The 27,910-nt window shown below is 44.3% G+C and overlaps 1 protein-coding gene across 7 annotated transcripts in view; it reads left to right on the plus strand.

Moving 5' to 3' along the window:
- Nucleotides 1-2,125: 2,125 nt before the first annotated feature.
- c1h20orf27 (chromosome 1 C20orf27 homolog) overlaps nt 2,126-27,910 on the plus strand; it is a 147,526-nt gene continuing 121,741 nt past the window's right edge. For 3 of the 7 annotated variants that reach the window (XM_041210546.1, XM_041210677.1, XM_041211057.1), the window contains exons 1-2: nt 2,135-2,233; nt 21,810-22,002. Coding sequence is in view for 2 of the 7 variants with exons in the window: in XM_041211057.1 (XP_041066991.1) it covers nt 21,995-22,002 (8 nt within the window). In the remaining 5 variants the exon portion in view is untranslated. Of the gene's footprint in view, nt 2,234-12,226; nt 12,285-13,714; nt 13,733-21,809; nt 22,003-27,910 lie in introns of those variants that run through there. The other 4 variants (XM_041210760.1, XM_041210905.1, XM_041210831.1 and 1 more) reach the window with 4 other exon arrangements.

Consider the following 27,910-nt stretch of genomic DNA (forward strand, 5'->3'; position numbering starts at 1 on the left):
GAGAAATGGCAGATGGGGTTTAATCCGGACAAGTGCGAGGTAATGCATTTTGGAAGGTCTAATACAGGTAGGAATTATACAGTAAATGGCAGAACCCTTAAGTGCATCGACGGGCAGAGGGATCTGGGTGTACAGGTCCACAGGTCACTGAAAGTGGCAACACAGGTGGATAAGGTAGTCAGGAAGGCATATGGTATGCTTGCCTTCATCGGCAGGGATATTGAGTATAAAAGCTGGGAAGTCATGCTGCAGCTGTATAGAACCTTGGTTAGGCCACACTTGGAATATTGCGTGCAATTCTGGTCACTGCATTACCAGAAGGATATGGAGGCGTTGGAGAGGGTGCAGAGGATGTTTACCAGGATGCTGCCTGGTCTGGAGGTTATTAGCTATGAGGAGAGGTTGGAGAAACTCGGATTGTTCTCACTAGAGCGACGGAGATTGAGGGGCGACTTGATAGAAGTTTACAAAATTATAAGTGGATGGACAGAGTAGATAGTCAGAAGCTTTTTCTCAGGTTGGAAGAGTCAATTACTAGGGGACATAGATTTAAGTTGAGAGGAGAAAACTTTAGAGGACATGTGCGGGGCAAGATTTTTCCACAGAGGGTAGTGAGTGTCTGGAATTTGCTGCCAGAGGAGGTGGTGGAAGCAGGTACGATAGTGGTGTTTAAGAGGCAGCTTGACAAATACATGAATAGGATGGGAATAGATGGATACGGACCCCGGAAGTTCCCAGAACGCAGGGATCGTTCTCTCCAGGGACACCCTGGTACACTCCTCCATCACCCCCTACACCTCAACCCCCTCCCACGGCACCTTCCCATGCAACTGCAGGAGGTGCAACACCTGCCCCTTTACTTCCCCCCTCCTCACTGTCCAAGCGCCCAAACACTCCTTTCAAGAGAAGCAATATTTCACTTGCACTTCCGTCAATTTAGTCTACTGCATTCGTTGCTCCAAATGCGGTTTCCTCTACATTGGAGAGGTCAAACGTAGACTGGGTGACCGCTTTGCAGAACACCTTCGGTCTGTCCGCAGGCATGACCCAGACCTCCCTGTTGCTTGCCCTTTCAACACTCCATCCTGCTCTCTTGCCCACATGTCCATCCTTGGCCTGCTGCATTGTTCCAGTGAAGCTCAATACAAACTGGAGGAACAGCACCTCATCTTCCGACTAGGCACTTTACAGCCTTCCGTACTGAATATTGAGTTCAACAACTTTAGATTATGAACTCTCTCCTCCATCCCCACCCCCTTTCTGATCCCCCCCTTTTTTTCCAATAATTTATATAGATTTTACTTTTCCCACCTATTTCCATTATTTTTAAATGTATTTCCATCCATTGTTTTATCTCCACCTTTTAGCCTATTTCAATCCCTTCCCTTCACCCCACCGCACCCCCACTAGGTCTATCTGTACCTTGCTTGTCCTTTCTACCCTTAATTAGCACATTCCTTAGATAATATCACCACCTTCAACACCTCTTTGTCCTTTTGTCTTTGACATCTTTTGGCAATCTCCACCTATCACTGGCCCTCTATCCAGCTCTACCTGTCCCACCTCCCCCCCCCCCCACCCCCGGCCTTAAACCACCTCTTTTCTATTTTTCTTAGTTCTGTTGAAGAGTCATACGGACTCAAAATGTTAACTGTGTTCCTCTCTGCAGATGCTGCCAAACCTGCTGAGTTTTTCCAGGTATTTTTATTTTTGTTTTGGATTTCCAGCATCCCCAGTTTTTTTTGCTTTTAACTATGTAAATTAAGTTGTTGTTGTGATCTTGAGCGACCTTTTCCTTGATGTCAGTGTTCTTACAATGATGTTAGATAGGAAATCCTTTAACATTGTCCCAGAAATTATTGAAATGTATTTTAAAAAGCTCATGAGTGGTTTTTCCACTGCTCCCTCTTATTTCCTAACTATACTGTTTCATAATGATTGTGTTTAACCTTAGATTCATATTTAAATATGCACATGCTTGTCAATGCAGAAATATATATACGAACAAATGAAAGTCAATAGAAAACTTTCTGCTCCCCCCCCCCCGCCATTTCCCAGTTGCGCACAAGGCGGAGAGGGGGAGCAGCCAGGGTTTGGGGGGGGGGGGGGGCGGGCACTTGTCACTGTCAATCATGCGTCGTGACGTAAGACGATAGAACCTGGCTCTGGACGTCGACCTGTAAATTATTGTGTCACGCGCTTCCGCATTCAACTAACCTGCAGAGGAGAGAATGTGAGTGTTTAAGGAAATCTGCATTCAGCGAAAAAAAACAATGGTGGGGGGGGGAGACTTGTGCATTTGTTTTTATCTTGGAATGTTAGATCACATTGTATATATTGAAAATAATCTGGAAAATAACATTTCTCTTCCGGTAGTTTACTGAGCTAAACATGCCGTTCTTAGAGGTGCAGTTCTGCCACTGTGCACAACACAAGCTTTGCCCACCCTTGATAGAGGATTATTTTTTTTCTTATGGATTCCAGAGAAAAGCCATGAATGCTGCAGATCTTAACTAGAAGATGAATAAAAACAGAAAGTGCTGGAAAAATTAGCAGGTCTGGCAGCGTCTGTCGAGTGAGAAACAAAGTGAATGTTTCGAGTCCAATATGACTTCAGTACCGAAGTTCCAAAGAAGAGTCATATTCGACTTGAAACGTTATTCCTTTTCCTTGTTAACGTTTCAATGACAGAGCTTTTCTAGCTCTTTTCTGTTTTTATTTCAGATCTCCAGCACCTGCAGTATTTTGTGTTTACTCAACTAGAACATGTTTGAAGTGAGTTTGTAACAGATGCACTAGTGACTGAGAGAGAAAGACAGGTTCTTTTTCTGGTTTCTGTTAAATTCACACCTCTTTGGTGTATTACTGCTACCTGCTGTATCTGAGGAAAAAATGAAATGCAATAAAAAAAACTAAATTATACGTGCTAATCCTGTGAAATTTAAAAAGGACAGCATGATTTTATAAATATCCCAATACCCAAATCTAACTGCTAAAGTACTAACCACCATATCACACTGTATACCGTTCTGATATAAATTAGATTGCATAGTTCCCCTTTCAGCTGCAAACTCAGTACAGTATAATAAAACATGCTCCACCAAGTGCAGGAATCCTTCCCCAGACTCCTGACATAAACAATCAACATGTTTCCCTATTAAATACAGAGATTTATTTAACTCTCAGTGCCCAATCCTAATCCTGCTCATAATCACCTCATCCCTTTTACACTTCCCAGCAATTAACTAGACAACTTCACGTTGTTTTGAATCTGATATAAATGTCTTTCTCCCTTGCCCATATCTCACTTTAGTGCCATTATGCATATAGTTTATCCTTAATAGATTCACCTTCCTTAATGAAGTCTCAATATCTGGAATCAGAAAGACAGGTTAACTTTTTGATGGAAGGTCATTGAACTCGGGTTGCCAACTGTGATTAAATGTATTGCTGGAGGTTTCACCACATGTCTTGCCCCCATCCTCCAGCCATCCATCCTTGTGATGCACTGCCTTCCAATACTGACTGGAAATCAAACAGACTCATTACCCAATTGGATGATGCTTGACTATCAGACAAACGGCGTTTTTCCCCATGTTCAATATTTTAATTTCTGGTAAAGAGAAATGTTCAAAGAAAATGACAAACAAAAAAAATATATTTTTTAATGTCCTGATGATTTTTCTCCAGGGTTGCACACTTCAGTGTCCTGGAGATTGATCTTCAATTCCTGGAGACTCCAGGCCAATCCTGGAGGGTTGGAAACCCTACATTGACCTGGAACGTTAACTCTGTTTCTCTTTACACAGATGCTGCCAGACCTGCTGAGTGTTTCCAGCATCCTCCCCTTTAAATGTCAAATTTCTAACATGTGGAGTATTTTGCTCTTTGAGGATGGTCAATCATGTCCAAACCTGCAGCAGCCAACTATTTCTCAAAGGGTCCCAAATTTTTGCCTCCAGTGACTCGCTTGGACGTGCTTGATGATCACAGGGTGTGAAGAGGGAAGGCAGTGGTGCATTGTTAATGCCACTGGACAAGTAATCCAGAGATCCAGGCTAATGCCCTGGGGACACGGGTTCAAATCCCACCACAGCAGCTGGTGGAATTTGAATTCAGTTAATAAATCTGGAATTGAAAAGCTGGTATTGGTAATGGGGATGATGGCAACCACCATTGTTGTAAAAACCCACCTGGTTCACTAATGCCCTTCAGGGAAGGAAATCTGCCGTCCTTACCTGGTCTGGCCTACATATGACACCAGACTCACAGCAATGTGGTTGACTCTTAACTGTCCTCCGAACTGGCCTAACAAGCCACTCAGTTCAAGGGCAGTTAAGGATGGGCAATAAATGCTGACCTTGCCAATGACAAACACATGCCATGAAAGAATTTTTAAAAATTCTGACGTTGATCATGAAGTCATCAGTTTGAAGTTGTGTCCCAAATCTTTCTTGCACACTTTCAAGCAGTAAAGTTTCTTAGTGATTATTTGAAAATCGAACCAATAAGTTGTTGACTGATCTGCATGTTTTCTGCTAATTTTAAGAAGCAGTTCTGTAAACCTTGGAAAGGGAGCAAAGGATGTGAAAATTCAGTTAGAAATTGTTCTCCCTAGATGATTAAGGGGAGAGATTGAATCCAAATATTTAAAAATATGAGGGTAGTGACGGCACTTGTGAAGTTGCGCATATGCAGTGTGATATGTATTCTGGATTACATAAAGCTGAGTGTGTGTAGAACAGCTCGAAGTGTTTAAGCTGCAGTTGCTGAACTCATTATTTAGCGAAGTCACTTTTCTGCTTATTGAAAAAAGCAAAGAAAAGACTTGCATTACGTAGTAACTATTGATATGTCCCAACGCACTTTACAACCAATGAAGTATATTTGAAGTGGCACCTGTGTTGTAATGTAGAAATTGTGGCAGTTAATTTGAGTACAGCAGACTCCCAAAAACAGCAACATGGTAATGACCAAATGATTTTTTTTTGTGATCTTGTTTGAGGGATAAACTTTAGCCAGGACCAAAGGGAGAACTCCTCTGTTCTTCAAATCTGTACCATGTAATCTTTTATGTTCACAAAGAGGACAGCCAGGTTCTCAGTTTAATGCCTTGCGTGAATGACAGCGTCTCTGAACATGCAGCACTTCCTCGGGACTGAGCTGGGAGTGGCAGCCTAGACTGTGTTCTAGTTTCTGGAGTGGGACTTGAACTCACAACCTTCTGACTCAGAGGCAAGAGTGCTACTGACTGAGCCAAGGTTGACTCTTGATCTCTGTAGTACTCACTTAATTCTTCCTTTAAAGCAACACCTGATTTGACATAGAATAAAAGCAAAATATACTGTAGATGCTAGAAAACCTGAAATAAAAACAAAAAATGCTAGAATACTTGGTGGGCCTGGCAGCATCTGTGGAGAGAGAAAGAGAGCTACAGTCAGTACTCTGCCTGTTGCAAATAGCCAAAGGAAAGTGCTATGATCCATCAGCCATTGGAACGTATGGCCTTCTTACCTGGCATTGTACCAGTACTGAAATTCATGTATCATATTTCTCATTTGTGTGGTCGGCAGCATGCCTTTTATGATGTTCCGACCATACTTGACCAGCTTGCAAAACGCAGAACAACATGTCTAACTTTAGATGTGTTTCCACAATTGGACAGCACTTGCTGAACAGTGCCGAGTGTGCTAAGAATTACACCAACAACTAAATTAAGATTATTAGTTGGAATCACTTACGCTTGCTAGAACTACATATATTTACACCTGTCCTCTGCAGGCAAAAAAAAATGTCCAGGCATTGCAGCTTTTTTGAATTAAACAGAAGCATAGGGGACAACAGTTCCCTGGTGCATTCTCCATAGCAATGACTCCAACCAATCAGGGTTGACCTGGCAACCAATCAGCACCCGAAACAGCTAACATTTTGAGTTGAATACGATTCTTCTTCAGACCTGTCGGCATTTTAACCATCTCATTTATGTCAGCTTGTTGACGGAGCTGTGTAGAATTCAAAAATTGGGCCGTCTACAGTACAATTTTTTTTTTTCTTCATTCATGGGATGTGAGGGTCACTGCCTGGGCCAACATTTATTGCCCATCCCTAGTAGCCCATGAGAAGATGGTGAGCTGCCTTCTTGAACCGCTGCAGTCCATGGGCACAGGTACATCCACAGTACGGTCAGGAAGGGAATTCCAGGATTTTGACCTGTTCCTGTTTCCTGACTACTTTATACAGAAGTGACATGTTTTATAATTGTTGAGAAAGTTTTAGATGAAAGGCTGAGATCCAAAGTGCAGTACCAAGGTTGAATAGAGTCAGGGAGAAGAATGTTAAGAATGGAGACGAATGATAATAAGCCTGTAGCATGTGGAAGGAAAAGAAGGAGATAAGTTTGGAGGCACTGCAAACACAAGTGATATGGACTAAAAGACTGTTGAGTTGTCGTTTTATGGGAGAAATAAATTGTACTTAGTTAGTGATTTCAGTAAAGCTCCTTTACAGCCAATGAGGTACTTGTTCGTAGGCAGTTAATTTTGTACACGGATTGTTTCCACTGGTCGGGGAATCTAAAACATGGGCGCAGTCTCAGGATAAGGGTCCATCATTTAGAACTGAGAAAAGGAGAAATTGCTTCACTTAAAGGGTTATGAATCTTTGGAGTTCTGGATGGTCCATCACTGAATACATTTAAGGCTGAGATAAACAGATTTTTGGTCTCTCAGGGAATTAAGGAATATAAGACATGAGCAGGAAAATGGAATTGAAGTACAAGATCAGCCATGATCGTATTGAAAGGCAGAGCAGGCCTGATGGGCTATGCGGTCTGCTACTGCTCCTATTTCTTATATGACTTAAATGACCAGATTATGTGTTTTGTTGTTATTGTTGGTTGGTTGATGTTGTTCAGGCCATTGAGAGAAGTTCCACGTTCCTTTTCAAATAGTGTCATTGGATCTTTCATGAACGCCTCAATAAGCAGATTGGCCTCGATTTAATGCATTGTCCAAAAGTTAAAACCTCTGACAATTCACCATTACACTGAGGAGGAGGAACAGCATTTAGGATGGTGCCTTTGGAGCCAAGGATTTGTAAAAGAGAAAGAGTCAGAGGAATGCTTTAAACTTAACCTTGCCCTTGAACTTCATCCAAGCCTCCCAGTCCCACAGCGTAGTGGTCCTTGACTTTCTATTTTAGTAACAGTCAAGATCTTTGGGAACAAGAAATCCTAACACAGAAATGCTAAGTAATTAATGAGGAGATAGACGAATGGAAATATTTCCAAACCATGTGCCCATTTAATAAGTTTTATGTAAACAATTTTGTTAAAACAAATGTACTTTTAAAGACACAATTTTTACACCAGGAAAATGACTGATCATGTTATTCTTCTTTCTGAAGGTTTACGCCTGCAATCCTTTTACTGATAAAGATGTTATGTGGCTTTTTGTCCAGCTTGGCCTGCCATCTTCTTGGTGCTTTTTAGGGTCTTGTGGAGAGATGATGATGTTTGTTGATTGGGCTCGACATTTGGTTGGCCGTGGTTTGGGGCCTTGGCATCCCGCATGCTCAGCTTTCACCAGGTTCAGCCTTGGTTCCCAGGGCAATAATTTTCAGCCTGCGCAACCAGTTCTGCTTGTCACTGGTTTGAGCCTTGATTGTTACGGTTGCTACTGGTGACGTTTTGGTGGTAGTGCAAGGGAAGTCCTGAGTTTATTTAACGTTATCAGTGATAATATTTGTGCTATGTCGGTGCCAAAACATGACTGTCCTGGACAAGAACCCAGGTATCGTGCCTTCAACAGCACCTAGGGACATCTAGGGAGTCGCCATTGACTGGTTCAAGAAGGCAGCTCACCACCACCTTCGCAGGGCAATTAGGGATGAGCAATAAATGCTGACCTAGCCAGCGACACCCACGTCCCATGAATGAATATTTTTAAAAAACTGGACCAGTTGAGTAGATACAAAAATGTGGCAGGGGTTAGATATTCTGCAATGAGAGTCTAGCCTCCTAAACCACCAAAACCTCTCTATCAAAAACGGGGCTGCAGTGGGAAGGGTGATGGGATAATCTGCACTTCCCTGGGTGGGAATCGGCGACAACAATACTGAGACTCAGTGCAATCCAGGTTTGGGCAAATCACTTGATGGGCAGCCCTGTCACCAGGCTCAGTATCCACCTCCTCCATCTATGGCTGAAGTATCTACGATTGCTCTGCAGCATGAAAAAGGACAGGAGCAGCAATGTTTTGACAGATCCATCAGCTTGAAGTTCCTTTCCACGCCCCGGAGAATCTTGACAAGAATATATGTCGTCATTCCTTCCTTGTGACCGGGTCAAAATCCTGGGATCCTCGACTGAACATTGTTTGTGGGAGCAGCTTCGCCACAGTGACAGCAGCAGTTCAGAGAGAAAGACCCACTCTTGCCACTTCAGGGTAATAATGAGGGATGGGCAATAAATGCAGCCTTGGAACAAACTCCAAATCCCGAGAGAGAACAAAGACGACAATTAGAAACTGCGTTTAAAATGTTAGACAGTGGTGCTATTTAGAGGTGACTATCTTTAGAATCAGACTTTATATAACCCTGCCTGCTATTTGTGGATATGAAGGATATGGAGAACCTGTGCATGTCATTTTGATGCTGTTTTCAAATACAACACGCACCTGGCAATATGTTATGTCCCCACAGGCTGACCTACAAAAAGCTGGAGTACAAGGTATATGTGGCAAAGTGGTTTTGAGCCTTGAGGGCTCAAGGACACTTGGCTGGAATGGCAGAGCATTTTAGATTTTAGGGATATTTAAGCTGTTTGTCATTGTTGATGGGAGGGTCATGGGGCTGGAATTTGAAGAGCTCTTTTCCAGTTGGAGGGGTGGAGACGAAACCAATTGGGACGGGTCAACTTAACCTTTCTGCAGGGAGCAGGAGTTTACCTGAGCTGGACTCGGGGCAGTTGGGAGGCCACTTGTGGACGCAGTGGGATTCTGGATGGCTGTACCGATATGGAAGAATCTGGTGAGCTAGTGGGAAGCAGCCTGACCACCATCCAACTGATTCTCCTGTGGTAGGAAGAGCCGTCCGGTGGTGCAATCTGTGCTGTGTCCTCGATGCTCGGTGTAGCAATCAAAGCCACTGGTGTTCCTTGTGAGGCAATATTGTGTAGAGGTTCGCTCTACTTCAAGGCCAAAGGGCCTTGTTAATGGGGTAGTTATGGGATTCAAACTGAGGGGGCAGTTGGCTTTGCAATTGTAGAGCTGTATTCTGGAGATGGTTGAATGTGCGACCTTTCAGAAGGTATGAACTGTAACATGTTGAGCTCTTCAAGGTCAGATTGAAATGGGTTCATATTACTGCAGCGCTTTGCCTTCTATTTCCTCTGAGTGGTTCAGCATGCTTTCCATTACACCAGAACGAGGCCAAGACTAATGCATGCAGTGCCTTTGGTGATCTGTAGACATATTCACCCCAACCCCCACTGCCAACAATAGTTTTATGGGTTGGAATGTGTTGTCGCCTCTCAAGTCTGCACCCGTCTTTCCTGGAACTCCATGTCTGAATCCCTCCAATCAGGTTTCCGCCCCTGCCCCAGTACCGAAGCAACTCTTATTAAAGTCACTACTGACATCCTGTGTGACAGTGGCAAGGGAAATTGTTCTTCCTCATCCTTCCTGACCTGTCTCCAGCCTTTGGCATGGTTCACCAAAGCCTCCAACCCCTCGGTGCTGTCGTCCAGCTGGGTGGGACTTCACCCAAGTGGTTCTGTCATTGTCTATTCAATTCAAACTTTATTGTCCATTCAGAAATTCATTGCAGGAACAAAAATCCCATGTGGCCTCAGTGCGGCTCAATTTAAGGTCTGAAGCACTATACACCAATTAATTTGGAAAAGACATTACAAGTCTTGAGGGTGTAGTTGATCAAACGGGAAACCACAGATGACTGATATTCTCGTTGGCCCAGGCGCTTCTCAGATCGCCTGCCCCTTGGTTGATGGGCTGTCCCCAGCAGCCACTGCTCCGAGGGTCCTGAATCGGCCTCCGCTCACACGCTGCCCCACTGCTTTGGTTTTTCCTTGATGCCCTTCTTCTATTTGATCCATGAAACCACATCTTTGCCCCCCCCAGTACTGTTTGGCCCAGAGCAGCAGGGTGCACAAAGTGGCTCCAGCCGATGCCGCCCAGTGAGCCCACCGCCGAGCACAACCTGCACATGACACTGATGGGCAGCTTGTAGCCAAACTCGGTGGCTTGGCTCCACTTGATGTAGCCGGGAGTGCAGACATAGGAGATGTTGGCTGGGGCGGGTGACTCCAAATCTGCCTCAGGCTCAGGCTCCATCTCCAACCAAGAAACCGGTCCGCCGGTCAGCATGACGCAACCGAGAAACCGGTACACCACCAGAGAATCGCTTGTAATGTCACCTGTTTCCACTCCTGCACCTTTACCTCTGGTGTCCCCTAAGGATCTATCCTTGCCCCCCCCTCCTATTTCACACCAACATGCTGCCCCTTGGCAAACTCATCCAAAGGCACAGTGTTAGTTTTCACATGTACACTGGCAACACCCAGCTTTCCCTCACCAACACCTCTCTCTCGACTCCTCCATTCTTACCAAATTATCAGACTGCTTATCTGACATGATGTACTGGATGAGCAGAAATTTCCTCCAGTTAAATATTGGGAAAACTGATGCCATTATTTTCAGTCCCTGCTCCAAACAATATTCCCTAGCTACCGACTCCATCCCTCTCCTTGGCAACAGTCTGAGGTTAAACCAGGTTAACAATACTTTTGCTGTCATATTTGATCTGGAGGTGATCTCTAAACTACATGGTCAAACCATCATTTAGGCCTCCCATTTCCACCTCCATAACATTGCCTGACTTTGCCCTTGTCTCAGCTTATCTGTCACTGAAACCCTCATTTCTGCCTTTGTTACCTCCTAGACTTGACAATTCCAAATCACTCGTAGCTGGTCTCCCTTGATCTACCTTCCAAAACTTGAGATCAACCCAGACTCTGCTGATTGGGTCTTAACTCGCACCCAGTGTCATTCTGTTATCACTCCTGTGCTCACTGACCTACATGGACTCCTGATCAAGCAGTGCCTTTTTAAAATTCTTATCTTTGTTTTCAGATCTCTCTATGGCTTTGCCTCTCCCTATCTTTGTAAATCTCCTCCAACCCCACAACCTTCTGACATGTCTGCACTCATCTTATTCTGGCCTCTTGTGTGTTCCCAATTATAATTGTTCCACAATTGGTGGTTGTGCCTTCAGTTGTCTAAGCCCCAAGCTTTGAAATAATGTCCCTACACCTCTGCACCTCTCTGACTCACTTTTCTCCTTTAAAGTGCTCCTTTGACCAAGGTCATGTGACCTAATACCACCTTATTTTCCGAAGAACAGTAATACAGACTTGCGACGTTAACTCTGTTTCTCTCTCCACAGATGCTGCCAGACCTGCTGAGTCTTTCCAGCATTTTCTGTTTTTATTTCAGATTTCCAGCATCCGCAGTGTTTTGTTTTCATTTCCTTGTGTGGTTCAGTGTCATATTTTCATAAAATCATAAGAAATAGGAGCAGGAGTTGGCCATTTGGTCCTTCGAGCCTGCTCCACCATTCAATAAGATCATGGCTGATCTGATTGTGGCCTTAACTCTACTTTCCTGCCTGGCCCTCATAACCCTTGACTCCCTTGTCGGTGAAAAATCTGTCTAACTCAGCCTTGAATACATTCAGTGACCCAGCCTCCATTGCTTTCTGGGGAAGAGAATTCTAAAGTTGCACAGCCCTCTGTGAGAAAAAAATTCCTCCTCATCTCCGCCTTAAGTGGGACACTTCTTATTTTTAGATAATGACCTCTAGTTCTAGATTTCCCAGTGAGAGGAAACACCCTTTCAGCATCCACCCTGTCAAGCCCCCTCAGAATCTTACATGTTTCAGTCAGATAGCATCTCATGCTTTTAAACTCCAATGAGTTTAGGCCCAACCTGTTCAACCACCAGGATCGTTTTATAATACTGATAATGATATATATTTTGTTTCATAATACTCGTGCGTGAAGCAAGCACCTTGAGATATTTAATGATGTTAAAGGCACCATATAAATATGACTTGTTGTGGAACTGCCCACATTTTTGGATTACACTCTCAGCTGAGAGCTTTGTAAGGAGCCCTTAATTCAGAACCAGGCACTATCTGTGGACAGCTTCAGCAGCGAAGGACCTGAATGCTCTTTTCCCTTCGGCCATCAGGCAGTGCAGACTCCAAATGTGAGTGTGTGTGTGGTCTTCAAGTAATTTCCACCTTGTAGGACACCTTCTGAAGAGGCAGGCCATAGACCACCACGTTAAGGTTGAAAGTCAGAGAGCAGGTCACGTGAGGCAAGAGAAAAGCAGGATATGGCATCGTTGGCAAAGCTGGCATTTATTGCTCATCCCTACTTCTACACTTGAGAAGGTGGTGGTGAGCTGCTGCAGTCTAAGGGTAGGTATACCGATAGTGCTGTCAGGGAGAAAGCTCCAGGATTTTGATCTAACGACAGTGAAGGAACAGGAATGTAGTTCCAAGTCAGGATGGCGTGTGCCTTGGAAGGGAACTTTGAGGTTGTGGTGTTCCCATGCATCTGCTGCCCTTGTCCTTCCTGGTGGTAGGGGTGGAAGAAGAAAATAAGAAATTTTCAATGTAAATTTTTAGATTTTAAAAATAATGAAGTGTACAGAAGGCCTTTGAATTGCAGCAGAGAAGGAAAAATAAGGGAAGGTCTGGTCGAGAAAACTAATTCATCGTGTGAAGTGCTTTGAGAAGTGATGTGCCACTTTGAATGGAAGTATTTGTTTAAGCTTTCGCCAATCTAAGTTCCCTGTACTTGGGTAAATACAGTGCAGGAGCACGCAATGCACTCTGGAGGTAACAACAGAGAGAGACTTCTGTCTACAATCTTCTTAGTAGCTAGGCCAGGAAGCTGTGAAGCTTGGTGATAGGTTTTTGCCTGTATTAGATGCCCTGATGCAGTATGTGTGCCTGTGTGTTGAAAGGGGAAAAAAAAACCCTTGCCTTTAGTTAGTAACTTTCTCATCCTTCATGCTTCACAGCATTTGGATCACTTTTCCAGCATAGCCTGTTTAGTAATTGAAGAGCTGAGAACAATTTGAACCTGTGGGCTTGTTCGGGGCATGTTCTGCTCGCTGCATCTCTGCTTGGTGCTGATAAGAAATGAACCTTCGGGAAATGCAAATAACCTTATCGAGACCAAATAATCATTTTGTAACATACTTGCATAAGAAGGCTGTCAGTAGCTTAGTGTGTTCGTCCAATAAGTAGCTGAGTCATTTCAGGTTAGATCTCTGGTCCATAAGGTTTCTACATTTAGCTTCAGTGTAGCAGAGTTAAAGAGCAGAAGAGCAGCAATATTTTCCCAGTCGATAAATTATACAGCACAGAAGGAGGCCATTAGGCCCATCATGCCTGGGCCTGCTCTTTGAAAGAGCTATCCAATTAGCCCTTGCTCTTTCCCCATAGCTCTGCAAATTTTTCCTTTCCGACAAGCATATATTTAATTTCTGAGCACTACTCAGTAACTGATGTTGGGTGTGTGCGTTTGTGCGCATGCACATATATCTGTGTGTCCAGGTGTGAGGGTACGCTGAATAAGGACAAGATTGCATTTGGTAACACCCAGCCCTGAAAGAGTCTGTCGATGTGGATTGCCTAAGCTCATGTGAGTGTCGAGTCGTGGTACATTGCCAGTGATTAATAAGGCATATGGGATACTTGCCTTTATTACCCGAGGCGTAGTATATAAGAGCAGGGAGGTTATTTTGGAGCTATATAAAATGCTAGTTAGGCCACAGCTGGAGTACTGTGTGCAGTTCTGGCCACCACACTAAAGGAAGGATGTGATTGCACTGGAGAGGGTGCAGAGGAGATTTACCAGGATGTTACCTGGGCAGGAGTGTTTCAGCTATGAAGAGAGACTGGATAGGCTTGGGTTGCTTTCCTTAGAGCATAGAAGGCTGAGGAGGGACCTGATAGAGGTATACAAAATTATGAGGGGCATAGGAAGAAACGTTTCCCCTTAGCGGAGGTGTCAATAACCATGAGGCATAGATTTAAGGTAAAGGGCAGGAGGTTTAGAGGGGATTTGAGGAAAAATTTTTTCACCCAGAGGATGGTTGGAATCTGGAACACACTGCCTGAGGTGGTGGTAGAGGCAGGAATCCTCACAACATTTAAATATTTAGATGAGCACTTGAAACGCCATAGAATACAGGGCTATGGGCCTCGTGCTGGAAAATGGGATTAGAATAGATAGGTGCTTGATGGCTGGAATGGACACAATGGGTCAAAGGGCCTGTTTCTGTGCTGTATAACTATATGACTCTATGATTCACTTCTGACAACCTATTTCACCTGGAATCCACAAATTAGATCTTTTTTAACCTTTTGGTGACATTGGTGCCACTCATGGTGAGAGGCAATAGTGTTGGGAATTGGAACATTTTCCATTTTATTATCAATGCTAAGGTCAGGTATGGCATGTTTAATTCAAAGTTAAGCTGCTGTTACCTCACCAAACACGAACCCCAACTCTAACTTCCACTTGAAATACCCAGTATGAAATACCTGCACTTCTCAAGTACCACAATAAAACTAGTGACAACACTGGAGCAGGTCAAATCTGGCGATGGGATTTATATTGAATATTGATTATACAAAGCATCGTAGATAATTGACCTGGAATTTTTTTGTGTACATGAAAATCAGATTGAGACCTGAGGAAAGCGTGGAGTGAATGCCAACTTCCTGTTTTTTAAATCACTCCTTATCTTACTGATGATCTGAAAGTTTGAGGCCATCACAATTTCCTTTATGCATGTTCAGCAGGGCATGTTTAAGAGAAAGCAGTTGTAGCAGGTTTCCCCTTTTTAATGCTAAGGTATAGGAAGTACAGGACATATCTCAGTATGAGAGAAAAAGAATAAATTGCAAAAGAAAAATGTTACCATAAGAGACCAAAAATAGTAACTTTGGATCTTGCTGCTCCTAAACGTTTGGCTGTAAGTTTACACCCATATGGAAGGGCTGTAAACGGAGGATACATGGGAACAGGAGATGGCCATCTAGACCCTGGGGTCTGTTCCCCCATTCAGTGAGTTCATGGCTGATCTGCGACCTAACTCCAGATATCTTTGCCCTATATCCCTTAATATCTTTGGTTATCCAAAATCTGTCAATCCCTGATTTAAAATTAACAATTGATCTGGAAGAGAGTTTCAGACTTCTACCACCCTTTGTGTGTAGAGGTGTCTGCTAATTTTTTTGTATTCATTTATGGGGTGCGGGCGTTGCTGGCTAGACCAGCATTTATCGCCCATCCCTAATTGTCCTTGAGAAGGTGGTGGTGAGCTGCCTTCTTGAACCCTGCAGTCCACATGATGTAGGTACACCCACAGTGCTAGTATGGGGGGAGAATTCCAGGATTTTGACCCAGAGACAGGGAAGGAATGGTGATATATTCCTAAGTCAGGATGGTGTGTGGCTTGGAGGGGAATTTGCATGTGATGGTGTTCTCATGTGTCTGCTGCCCTTGCCCTTTGAGATGGTAGAAGTCATGGGTTTGGAAGGTGCTGTCTAAGAAGCCTTGGTGAGTTTCTGCAGTGCATCTTGTAGATGGTACACACTGCTGCCACTGTGCATTGGTGGTACAGGGAGTGAATGTTTGTGGCTAGGGTGCTTTGTCCCGGATGGTGTCAAGCTTCTTGAATGTTGTTAGAACTGCACTCATTGCACTCCTGACTTGTGTCTTGTAGATGGTGGACAGACTTTGGGGAGTCAGGAGGTGAGTTTCTCGTCGTACGATTCCTAGCCTCTGACCTGCTCTTGTAGCCACAGTATTTATATGGCTAGTCCAGTTCAGTTTCTCGTCAATGGTAACCCCCAGGGTGTTGATAGTGGGGGATTCAGCAATGGTAATGCCATTGAATGTCAAGGGCGATGGTTGGATTCTTTCTTATTGGAGATGGTCATTGCCTGGCAATTGTGTGGTGCGAATGTTATTTGCACTTGTCTGCCCAAGTCTGGATATCGTCCAGGTCTTGCTGCGTTCGGGCATAGACTGCTTCAGTATCTGAGGAGTCACGAATGGTGCTGAACGTTGTGCAATCATCAGCAAACATCCCCACTTCTGACCTTATGATGAAAGGAAGGTCCTCTGATAGGTCTGACTCTAATTTTTAGACAATACTGCTTCATCATAGTCTCCTCAAACAGCAGAAATAGTTTCTTTAACTTGGGTACTGGTATTTTGTATGGAGTGGAGCTAGATTACTAAGCTAATTAAGTTGCAATTGATGATGGTAGTCACTGCTGCCATTATTGAACATTACAGCCTTGGTTCAAACATGGACAAAAGAGCTAAACTCCCAAGATGAGGTGAGAATGACTGCCCTTGACATCAAGGCCGCACTTGACCGAGTGTGGCATCAAGAAGCCCCAGCAAAACTGGAGTCAATGAGAATCGGGGAAAATTCTCCACTGGTTAGAGCTATACCTGGCACAGAGGGGGGTGGTTGTGGCTGTTGCAGGTCAGTCATCTCAGCTCCAGGACATCACTGCAGGAGTTCCTCAGGGTAGTGTCCTCGGCTCTACCATCTTCAGCTGCTTCATCAATGACCTTCCTTCCGTCATGAGGACATTCAATGGCATTACCACTGCTGAATCTGCCTTTAACAACACGCTGGGAGTTACCATTGACCAGAACCTGAACTGGGCTAGCCATATAAGTACTGTGGCTAAATGAGCAGATCAGAGGCTAGGAATCCTGTAATGAATAACTCACGTCCTGACTCGCTAAAGCCTGTCCACCATATGAAGGCCCAAGTTAGGAGTGTGATGGAATACTCCCCACTTGCCCGGATGAGTGCAGCTCCCACAACACTCAAAAGCCTGACACCATCCAGGACAAAGCAGCCCGCTTGATTGGTGCCACATCCACAAACATTCACTCCCTCCACCACTGACACACAGTAGCAGCAGTGTGTCAAGATGCACTGCAGAAATTCACCAAGGCTGCTTAGACAGCTCCTTCCAAACCCATAACCACTACCATCTAGAAGAACAAGGGCAGCAGATAGATGGGAACACCATCACCTGGAAGTTCCCCTTCAAGTCACTCATCATCCTGACTTGGAAATATATCGCCATTCCTTCACTGTCGCTGGGTCAAAATCCTGGAACTCTCTTCCTAACAGCACTGTGGGTGTACCTGCACCACATGGACTGCAGCAGTTCAAGAAGGCAGCTCACTACCACCTCCTCAAGGGCAACTAATGATGGGCAATAAATGCTGGCCCAGCCAGCGAAGCCCACATCCCGTGAATGAATATCAAATAAAAAATTTCAATGACGATGAGAATTTTAAAGTCGAGGCTTTGCCAGATGGGAAGATTGTGAAAGCATACGTTCTCCCCGGTGCTTTAGTTCCCAAGCCATCCCACATTCTCTTCACCCTGCAGACACTGCCAGCCCCCCACAACTCAAACCAAGAACCCCAGGCTCACCTTGTGATCTCCCAGGCCCCTCTCCTTGTGCGAAAGGTGCTCCTCTTGGATTTAAGGCTGAAGTGGATACTGTTGGGGAAAGTAGGGGAAGCTTTACCCTGAAAGTAACTAACAGTGCAAGCAATCTCAGAATCCCCAATTTCCAATAGCTTTTTGAAAAATTCATTCTGGGGTTTGGATATCACTGGTAAGGCCAACATTTATTACCCCTCCCTCATTTCACTGAGGTGGTTGGAGGCCTAATCCTTTTTGAACCATTTGATGGAAGAGGTGACTTGTAAGGCCACTTCAGAGACCAGTTAAGAGTCAACAACTTTTGGACTGGAGTCATAAGTAAACAAGACCAGGAGTAAAGGCAAAATACTGCAGATGCTGGAAATCTGAAATAAAAACAGAAAATGCTGGAAAAACTCAGTAGCTCTGACAGTATCTGTGGCGAGAGAAACAGAGTTAATGTTTTGAGTTAATGTTTTGAGTCTGTATGACTCTTCAGAGCTCTGAAGAAGTCAAAAGGACTCAAAACGTTAACACTGTTTCTCTCTCCACAGATGCTGCCAAACCTGCTGAGTTTTTCCAGCATTTTCTGTTTTTATTTAAGAACAAAGAACAAAGAAAAGTACAGCACAGGAACAGGCCCTTTGGCCCTCCAAGCCTGCGCCGATCATATTGCCCGTCAACTAAAACATTTTGCACTTCCGGGGTCCATATCCCTCTATTCCCATCCTATTCATGTATTTGTCAACCTGCCTCTTAAACACCACCTGCTTCCACCACCTCCTCTGGCAGCGAATTCCAGACACTCACTATGCTCTGCGTAAAAAAACTTAACCCGCACATCTCCTCTATAGTTTTCTCCTCTACCTTAAATCTATGTCCCCTAGTAATTGACTCTTCCATCCTAGGAAAAAGCTTCTGACTATCTACTCTGTCCATGCCACTCATAATTTTGTAAACATCTATCAAGTCGCCCCTCAATCTCCGTCGATCTAGTGAGAACAATCCAAGTTTCTCCAATCTCTCCTCACAGCTAATAACCTCCAGACCAGGCAGCATCCTGGTAAACCTCCTCTGTACCCTCTCCAACGCCTCCATATCCTTCTGGTAATGTGGCGACCAGAATTGCACGCAATATTCCAAGTGTGGCCTAACCAAGGTTCCATAAAGCTACAGCATGACTTCCCAGCTTTTATACTCAATACCTTTGCCAATGAAGGCAAGCATGCCATATGCCTTCCTGACTACCTTTATCCACCTGCGTTGCCACTTTCAGTGACCTGTGGACCTGTACACCCAGATCCCTCTGCCTGTCACTGCACTTAAGGGTTCTGCCATTTTCTGTATAATTCCTGCCTGTATTAGACCTTCCAAAATGCATTACCTCGCATTTGTCCGGATTAAACTCCATCTGCCATTTCTCCGCCCAAGTCTCCAACCGATCTATTTATCTCATTGTCTCCTTTGACAATCCTCTTCACTCTCTGCAACTCTTCCAACCTTAGTGTCTTCTGCAAACTTACTAGTTAGCCCAGTTACATTTTCCTCCAAATCATTTATGTGTACTACAAACAGCAAAGGTCCCAGCACTGATCCCTGCGGAACTCCACTAGTCACAGCTCTCCATTCAGAAAAGCACCCTTCCACTGCTACCCTTTGTCTTCTATGACCAAGCCAATTCTGTATCCATCTTATCAGCTCACCTCTGATCCCGTGCGACTTTATCTTCTGTACCAGTCTGCCATAAGGGACTTTGTCAAAGGCCTTACTGAAATCCATGTATATAACATCCACTGCCATTCCATCGTCAATCATCTTTGTCACTTCCTCGAAAAACTCGATCAAGTTAGTGAGACACGACCTCCCCTTCACAAAACCATGCTGCTTCTCACTCATACGTCCATTTGCTTCCAAATGGTAGTAAATCCTGTCACGAAGAATCTTCACCAATAATTTCCCTACCACTGATGTAAGGCCCACCAGCCTGTAATTTCCTGGATTATCCCTGCTACCTTCTTAAACAATGGAACAACATTGGCCATTCTCCAGTCCTCTCGGACCTCAGCCATAGCCAGTGAGGCTACAAAGATTTCTGTCAATGCCCCGGCAATCTCCTCCCTTGCCTCCCTCAGTACTCTGGGGTAGATCCCATCTGGCCCTGTGGACTTATCTACCTTAAAATTCTTCAAGACACCTAACACCTCCTCATTTTTGATCTCAACATGATCCAGGCTATCTACACACTCTTCCCTAGACAAATCGACTGCTAAGTCCTTCTCTTTGGTGAATACTGATGAGAAGTGCTCATTTAGTATCTCTCCCATTTCTTCTGGCTCCACACGCAGATTCCCACCTCTGTCCCTGAGTGGGCCTACCCTGTCCCTGGCTACCCTCTTGCTTTTTACATATGTATAAAAGGCCTTGGGATTTTCCTTGATCCTGGTTTCCGGTAAGACTAGGGGTAAGACTGGCTGGTTCATTTCCCCAAAGAAAAAAATAAATACTTGCATTTTTATCACATCTTTCATAACCTCAGGATGTCCTAAAGCTCTTTATAGCCAATGAAGGACTTTAGAAATGTATTCACTGCTGTAAAGTAAGAAATACAGCAGCCAATTTGTGCACATCAAACTCCCACAAATAGCAGCAATGTGATAGTGACCAGCTTATCTGTTTTTTTTTGGTGGTGTTGATTGAGGGATGAATATTGGCCAGGACACTTGGGAGAACTCCTCTGCTCTTCCCCAAAAACAGTTCTATGGGATCTTTAAAAACACTCAGGCAGGCAGATGGAGACTTGGTTTAATGTTTCATCCAAAAGACAGTACCTCCAATGGTACAGCTCTCCCTCAATACTGCACTGGGAATGTCAGCCGAAATTTTTATGCTCAAGTCTCTGGAGTGCTACCTGCTAAGCAACAGCTGACGCTCAACGTAGTGAACACAATTGTGTTTGTTACAGGAAACCGGTAGCCCGATGGTCACAACATTCTTGAGACCAACATTCTTTAAAAAACACACAACTCTCAAATTGTTATGGTGGGATTTTGAACACTCATTCTCTGGATTACTACTCCAGTAATGTTATATAATAGACTATACTTAAGTATGAAGACAATTCCCAGAGAAACAAAGCATACAGTGATGCTTTTGAATGCAGTGCTGACCTAAAAAAGCATTTGTTTCTCCCCCTTAACTCTAAAGGCCACCACTATCTGTAGCTGACAGAACAGGCAACCGACGTCTACAAATTGCAGTCCTGACCCCAGCTATAGGTGGGGCACCAACACAGTAGAGTAATGACTCCTCTTCCAGTCTTATTCTATCTCCATGTGGAAGCTCCCAGCACCTTGACCAAGATCAGGAAATTCTTGACATGGAAGAAATTTGCAAGGTAAAGCCCATGGCTGTTAACCGTGCATGAATGAAAAATGGCAATTGGCAGGAATGCATTCCTAAGATGGTTAAGGAAATGAACGGTTTCTATAAGAGTTACTGTTGAGTCGGCAACCAACTTCATGATAGATTTAAGATACTTGGCAAAAGTATCAGGATGGAGATGAGTTTTTTTTTACACGCAGTAAAGTTATGATTAGGAACACACTGCCTGAATGGATTGTGGAGGCAGATTCAGTAGTGACTTGCAAAAGAAAATCGGATATATACATAGTAGGGCTATGGAGAATGGACAGGGTCTGGAACTAATTGGATAGCTCCAGGAGTTGAGCATACAAACCAAGAGTTATACTCCAGTCCAGTCCAGAGGGAGTGCTACATTGTTGGCGGCGCCGTCTTACAGATGAGACTCCCATCTGCCTGCTTGAGTAGATGCATAAGATTCCATGGCACTATTTCGAAGAAGAACAGGGGAAGTATCCCCAGTGTCCTGGCCAGTATTTATTCCTCGATCAACATCACAGAAACAGATTATCTGCTCATGATCACATTGCTGTTTATGAGAGTTTGCTGTATGCAAACTGACCACCACATTGTCTACATTACAACAGTAACTGCGTTTAAAAATTGGTTGCAAAGCCCTTCTCTTCCCTTATTTCGATGCAACATTGGATGCTTACTGCTACAATTTTAATATTTCAGCTGTAGATTTATAAATATTTTAGATGGGCATTTCAGATTTGAGGGGTAATCACCTTGTATATATGTATGTATTTTATTTGTATATATATATTTTTAAATTGACTTTGTGTTAAAAATTAATATCAAATCCTTTTCATTTCTCAGGTATTATCCAAATAACCCCATTTATCAATGAATCATAAAGATTTGGAGGTTCCGATTAAATTCTGATTCAAAATATGGTTTCCAAGAATGGTCATCACAACAGTGCTACCCCTTTATGATATATTTTCCCCCTCCACACACTCCTGGGTAAAAGCTCTGCTGTTGGGATATTTTCCTTTTCCTAAATGATTTGGTAAGAAAACATTGAAATAATCTCTATGAGGCTGTTGGTGATCGTGGCACCCCTTGTAATGTGCACATCACGGAGGAAGAGGAAATCTTGCCACATAGTTAGATGCCATAAGATGGGTGACCAGACAACCTTTCACCTCATAAGCGATCTAAATGAAGACAAGACAATTTGTTGAATTCAGTTGCTCTTTGTATGATTTTTACGTGAGGGCTGCTAATGCATTGCAGATAACCAGTGGCAACATCAAGCATCTCTCGGGTCACTTCCAGCATGGTTAGGGGGAAGAATTTAAACCTGAAATCTCCGTACCCTGATATCACTGATAAGTTCCATTATCTCACCAGCCATCCTGAGTGCCCTCCCAGTGAAATGACATGACATAACATAAGTTTATTAAATAAAAAAAGATGGTCTGGTCATTATCACGTCTCGCTCAGTGGGATCTTGCTGTGCACAAATTGGCTGCAATGTTTTCTGCATTGTGGCAAAATAGTGTACGTCATTGGCTGCCTTGTGCTTTGAGAGGTCCTGAGTTTCTGAATGATGAAAAAACACTTAAAAGGTTTACCTCCACCTCCAAAATGTTGCCCGACTCTCGTGTCAGCTCTTGACGACCTTACCAATGCCTTTGTCACCAATAGACTCGATTATTTCACGCACTTTTGTCTGGCCTCCCATCTTCCGCCCTCCAAAAACTAGAGCTCATCCAAAACTCTGCTGCCTGTTTCCTAACTCCTTCACAATCGTGATCCTTCCATCACCCCTGCGCTTGCCGACTTATATTGTCATTCAGTGTGGCAGTGCCTCGATTTTAAGATTTTCATCCTTGTTTTAGTAATCTCTCCATGACCTCATCCTCACTATTTCTGTAAACACCAGCCCACAACCCACTGAGATCTCTGCGCTCCTCCAATTCCAACCTTTTGCACGTCCCAAGTTTTAATCACCCTACTGTTGGTCGGGTCTTTGGATGCCTGGGCTCTTAAGTTCTGGAATTCCTTCCATGATCTTCTCTGCCTCTTCATACCATCTTCTTCCTTTCATTTGCTCCTTAAAACCTAACACTTTGACTGAGCTTTTGGTCACTATCTCAACATTTCCTCATACATGTCAGCCGTAACTCAATTGGTTGCACCGAAACCGTGCAGTGTTCCAAGTGTGGTCTCGCCAAAACCCTGTATAATTGTAGCAAGATTTCCTTACTCTTGTACTCAATCCCTTTGCAATAAAGACCAACATGCCATTTATCTTTGTAACTGGAGGAGGCCTTACTTGGGAGACGGTGGCGTAGTGGTAATACCACTGGACCAAATCCAGAGACCCAGGCTAATGCTCTGGAGACACAGGATCAAATCCCACCACGGCAACTGGTGGAATTTAAATTCAGTTGATAAACCTGGAATTTAAAAAACAGCTAGTCTCAGTAATAGTGACCATGAACCCATCTGATTCACTGAAATCTGCTGTCCTTACCTGGTCTGGGCTTACATGTGACGCTAGATTTCCAGCAGTGTGGTTGACTCCTAAATGCCCTCTGAAGTGGTGTGGAAAACTATTCAGTTGTATCAAACCGCTACAGATAAGTCAACCAGTCCTAATGGAAACAAAAGCCCCGCCATCACATTGACAATACTCTCCGTCATGTTGTAGGGCACTATGACCCTGCTAATTTTGAAAAGATCTAGAAACTCAAAACTGACACCCAGGAAGTGCTGTGAGGCAGGAGCAGAATTGTACAGAAACTTATGGCCTGGCCCCACTCTTACCTTTACCACCAAACCGGGGATCATCCCTGTTTCAATGAAGAGTGCAGGAGGACATGCCAGGAGCAGCACCAGGTATACCTAACAATGTGTACCTGGTGAAGCTACAACACCAGGCTACTTTCATGCCAAAGTTTCAGCGAAAGCAGCAAGTGATAGACAGGGCTAAGTGATCCCACAACCAGTCATAAAAGATGGTGGACCATTAAACAACTCACTGGAGGAGGAGGTTCCACAAATATCCCCATTCTCAATGATGGGGGAGCCCAGCATATCAGTGCAAAAGATAAGGTTGAAGCACTTGCAACAATCTTCAGCCAGATGTGCTGGGTGGATGTTCCATCTCAGTCTCCCCCTGAGGTCCCCAGCATCACAAATGTCAGTCTTCAGCCAGTTTGATTTAGAGTAATAGAGGTCTACAGCACAGAAAAAGGCTCTTTGGCCCATCGAGTCTGCGCCAGTCAAACAAGTACCTAACTATTCTAATCCCATTTTCCAGCACTAGGCCCATAGCCTTGTATGTCATGGCATCGCAAGTGCACATCCAAATACTTCTTAAATGTTATGAGGGTTTCTGCCTCTACCACCCTTTCAGGCAATGAGTTCCAGATTCCCACACCCTCTGGGTGAAATAATTCTTTCTTGCTTCCCCTCTAAATCTCCTGCTCCTTACCTTAAATTTATGCCCACCCCCCCCACCCCCCCCCCCCCCCCCCCCCCCCCGGATATTGATCCCTCCACCTAGGGGAAAAGTTCCTTCCTGTCTACCCTATATATGCCCCTCATAATTTTATACGCTTCAATCATGACCCCCTCAATCTCCTCTGCTCCAGGGAAAATAACCCCAGTCTATCCAGTCTCTCATAACTGAAACTCTCCAGCCCAGGCAATACCCTGGTAAATCCCCTCTGCACTCTCTCTAGTGCAATCATATCCTTCCTATAATGCGGATTCCAGAATTGCATGCAATACTCTTAGCCTAACCAGCGTTTTATACAGTTCCAGCATAACCTCCCTGCTCCTATATTCTATGCCTCAGCTAATAAAGGCAAGTATCCTATATGCCTTCTTAACCACCTTATCTACCTGTCCTGCTACCTTAAGGGACCGGTGGACATGTACACTAGGGTCCCTCTAATCCTTGGTACTTCCCAGGGCCCTACCATTCATCGTGTATTCCCATGCCTTGCTTGTACTACACAAGTGCATCACCTCACACTTATCCAGATTAAATTCCATTTGCCACTGATCAGCCTATCTGAGCAGCCTGTCTATATCCTCCTGTTATCTAAGACTATCCTCCTCATTATTTACCACCCCACCAATTTTCTTGTCATCCACGAACTTACTGATCAACCCTCCTACATTCAAGTCTAAATCATTTATATATACCACAAACAGCAAGGGACCCAACACCAATCCCTGTGGAACCCCACTGGACACAGGCATCCAGTCACAAAAATACCCCTCAACCATCACCCTCTGCTTCCTGCCACTCAGCCAATTTTGGATCCAATTTGCCAAATTGCTTTGGATTCCATGAGCTCTTACTTTCATTTGCAGTCTCCCATTCGGGACCTTATCAAAAGCCTTGCTGAAGTCCAAGTAGACTACATCAAAAGCATTGCCCTCACCTACACATCTGGTCACCTCTTCGAAAAATTCAATTGAATTGGTCAGACATGACCTCCCCTTAGCAAAACCGTGCTGACTGTCCTTGATTAATCCCTGCCTCTCCAAGTGTAGATTAATTCTGTCCCTCAGAATTGCTTCCAATAGTTTCCCCACCACTGAGGTTAGACTGGCCTGTAGTTCCCTGGTTTATCCCTTCCTCCCTTCTTGAATAACGGTACCACATTAGCTGTCCTCCAGTGCCCTTGCACCTCTCTTGTGGCCAGAGAGTATTGAAAATTATTGCCAGCACCCCCTGCTATCTCCTCCCTTGCCTCGCTCAACAGCATGGGATACATTTCATCCGGGCCTGGTGATTTATCTACTTTTAAGTCTGCCAGACCACTTAGAACCACCTCTCTTTCTATGCTAATATCTTGAATTATATCATAGTCCTTCTGCCTGATTTCCATACCCATGTCGTCCCTCTCACTTGTGAACAGAGATACAAAGTATTCATTTAGAACCCCATCAACATCTTCTAGTTCCACACACAAATTACCACTATGGTCCTTAATGAGCACTACTCTTTCCCTAGTTATCCTCTTACTCTTAATGTACTTGTAAAATAACTTTGGATTTTCCTTTGTTTTACCTGCCAATGTTTTTTCATGCCCCCTTTTTGCTCTCCTAATCTCCTTTTTAAGTTCCCCCCCTACACATTCTATATTAAGACCATAAGACATAGGAGCAGAAATTAGGTCATTCGGTCCATCGAGTCTGCTCCGCCATTCAATCATGGCTGATACGTTTCTCAACCCCATTCTCCTGTCTTCTCCCTGTAACCTTTGATCCCCTTTCCAATCAAGAACCTATCTATTTCGGTCTTAAATACACTCAATGACCTGGCCACCACAGCCTTCTGTGGCAATGAATTCCATAAATTCACCACTCTCTGGCTAAAGAAGTTTCTCCTCATCTCTGTTCTAAAAGGTCTTCCCTTTATTCTGAGGCTGTGCCCTCGGGTCCTAGTCTCTCCTACTAATGGAAACATCTTCCCCATGTCCACTCTATCCAGGCCTTTCAGTATTCTGTAAGTTTCAATCAGATCCCCCCTATACTCCGTCGAGTATAGACCCAGAGTCCTCAAATGTTCCTCATATGTCAAGCCTTTCATTCCTGGGATATTTCTCGTGAACCTCCTCTGGACCCTCTCCAGGGCCAGCACATCCTTCCTGAGATACGGGGCCTAAAATTGCTCACAATATTCTAAATGTGGTCTGACCAGAACCTTATAAAGCCTCAGCAGCACATCCCTGCTTTTATATTCGTCCTCGCGAAATAAATGCCAACATTGCATTTGCCTTCCTAACTACCGACTCAACCTGCAAGTTAACCTTAAGAGCATCCTGGACTAGGAATCCCAAGTCCCTTTGCACTCCAGATTTCTGAATTCTCTCCCCATTTAGAAAATAGTCTACGCCTCTATTCTTCCTACCAAAGTGCATGACCTCACACTTTCCCACGTTGTATTCCATCTGCCACTTCTTTGCCCATTCTCGTAACCTGTCCAAATCCTTCTGCAGCCTCCCTGCTTCCTCAATACTACCTGTCCCTGCACCTATCTTTGTGTCATCTGCAAACCTAGCCAGGATGCCCTCAGTTCCTTCATCTAGATCATTAATGTATAAAGTGAAAAGTTGTGGTCCCAACACTGACCCCTGAGGAACTCCACTAGTCACCGGCCGCCATCCTGAGAAGAAGCCCCTTATCCCCACTCTCTTCCTCCTGGCAGACAGCCAAGCTTCTAGCCATGCTAGTACCTTGCCTCTAACACCGTGGGCTCTTATCTTACTGAGCAGTCTCCTGTGCAGCTCCTTGTCAAAGGCCTTCTGGAAGTCCATATAGATAACATCCATTGGCTCTCCTTTGTCCAATCTACTCGTTACCTCCTCAAAGAATTCTAACAGATTTGTCAGGCATGACCTCACCTTGATGAAGCCATGCAGACTTTGCCCTATTTTATCATGCACTTCCAAGTATTCTGAAATCCCATCCTTAATAATGGACTCTAAAATCTTACCAACGACCGAGGTCAGGCTAATCGGCCTGTAATTTCCCGTCTTTTGGCTCACTCCCTTCTTAAACAGGGGGATTACATTAGCGATTTTCCAGTCCTCTGGGACCCTCCCTGACTCCAGTGATTCCTGAAAGATCACCACTAACACCTCCACTATCTCTTCAGCTATCTCCTTCAGAACTCTGGGGTGTAATCCATCTGGCCCAGGTGTTTTATCCACCTTCAGACCTTTCAGTTTTCCTAGCACCTTCTCCTTGGTAATGGCCACCATACACACCTCTGCCCCCCGACTCTCTTGAACTTTGGGGATGTTACTCGTGTCTTCCACCGTGAAGGCTGACGCAAAGTACCTATTCAGTTCCTCTGCCATTTCTTTATTCCCCACTACTACTTCTCCAGCTTCATTTTCCAGCGGCCCAATCTCCACTTTTGCCTCTCTCTTACCCTTTATATA

The sequence above is a fragment of the Carcharodon carcharias genome, chromosome 1 (assembly GCF_017639515.1).
Source record: "Carcharodon carcharias isolate sCarCar2 chromosome 1, sCarCar2.pri, whole genome shotgun sequence".
Lineage (NCBI taxonomy): Eukaryota > Metazoa > Chordata > Chondrichthyes > Lamniformes > Lamnidae > Carcharodon > Carcharodon carcharias.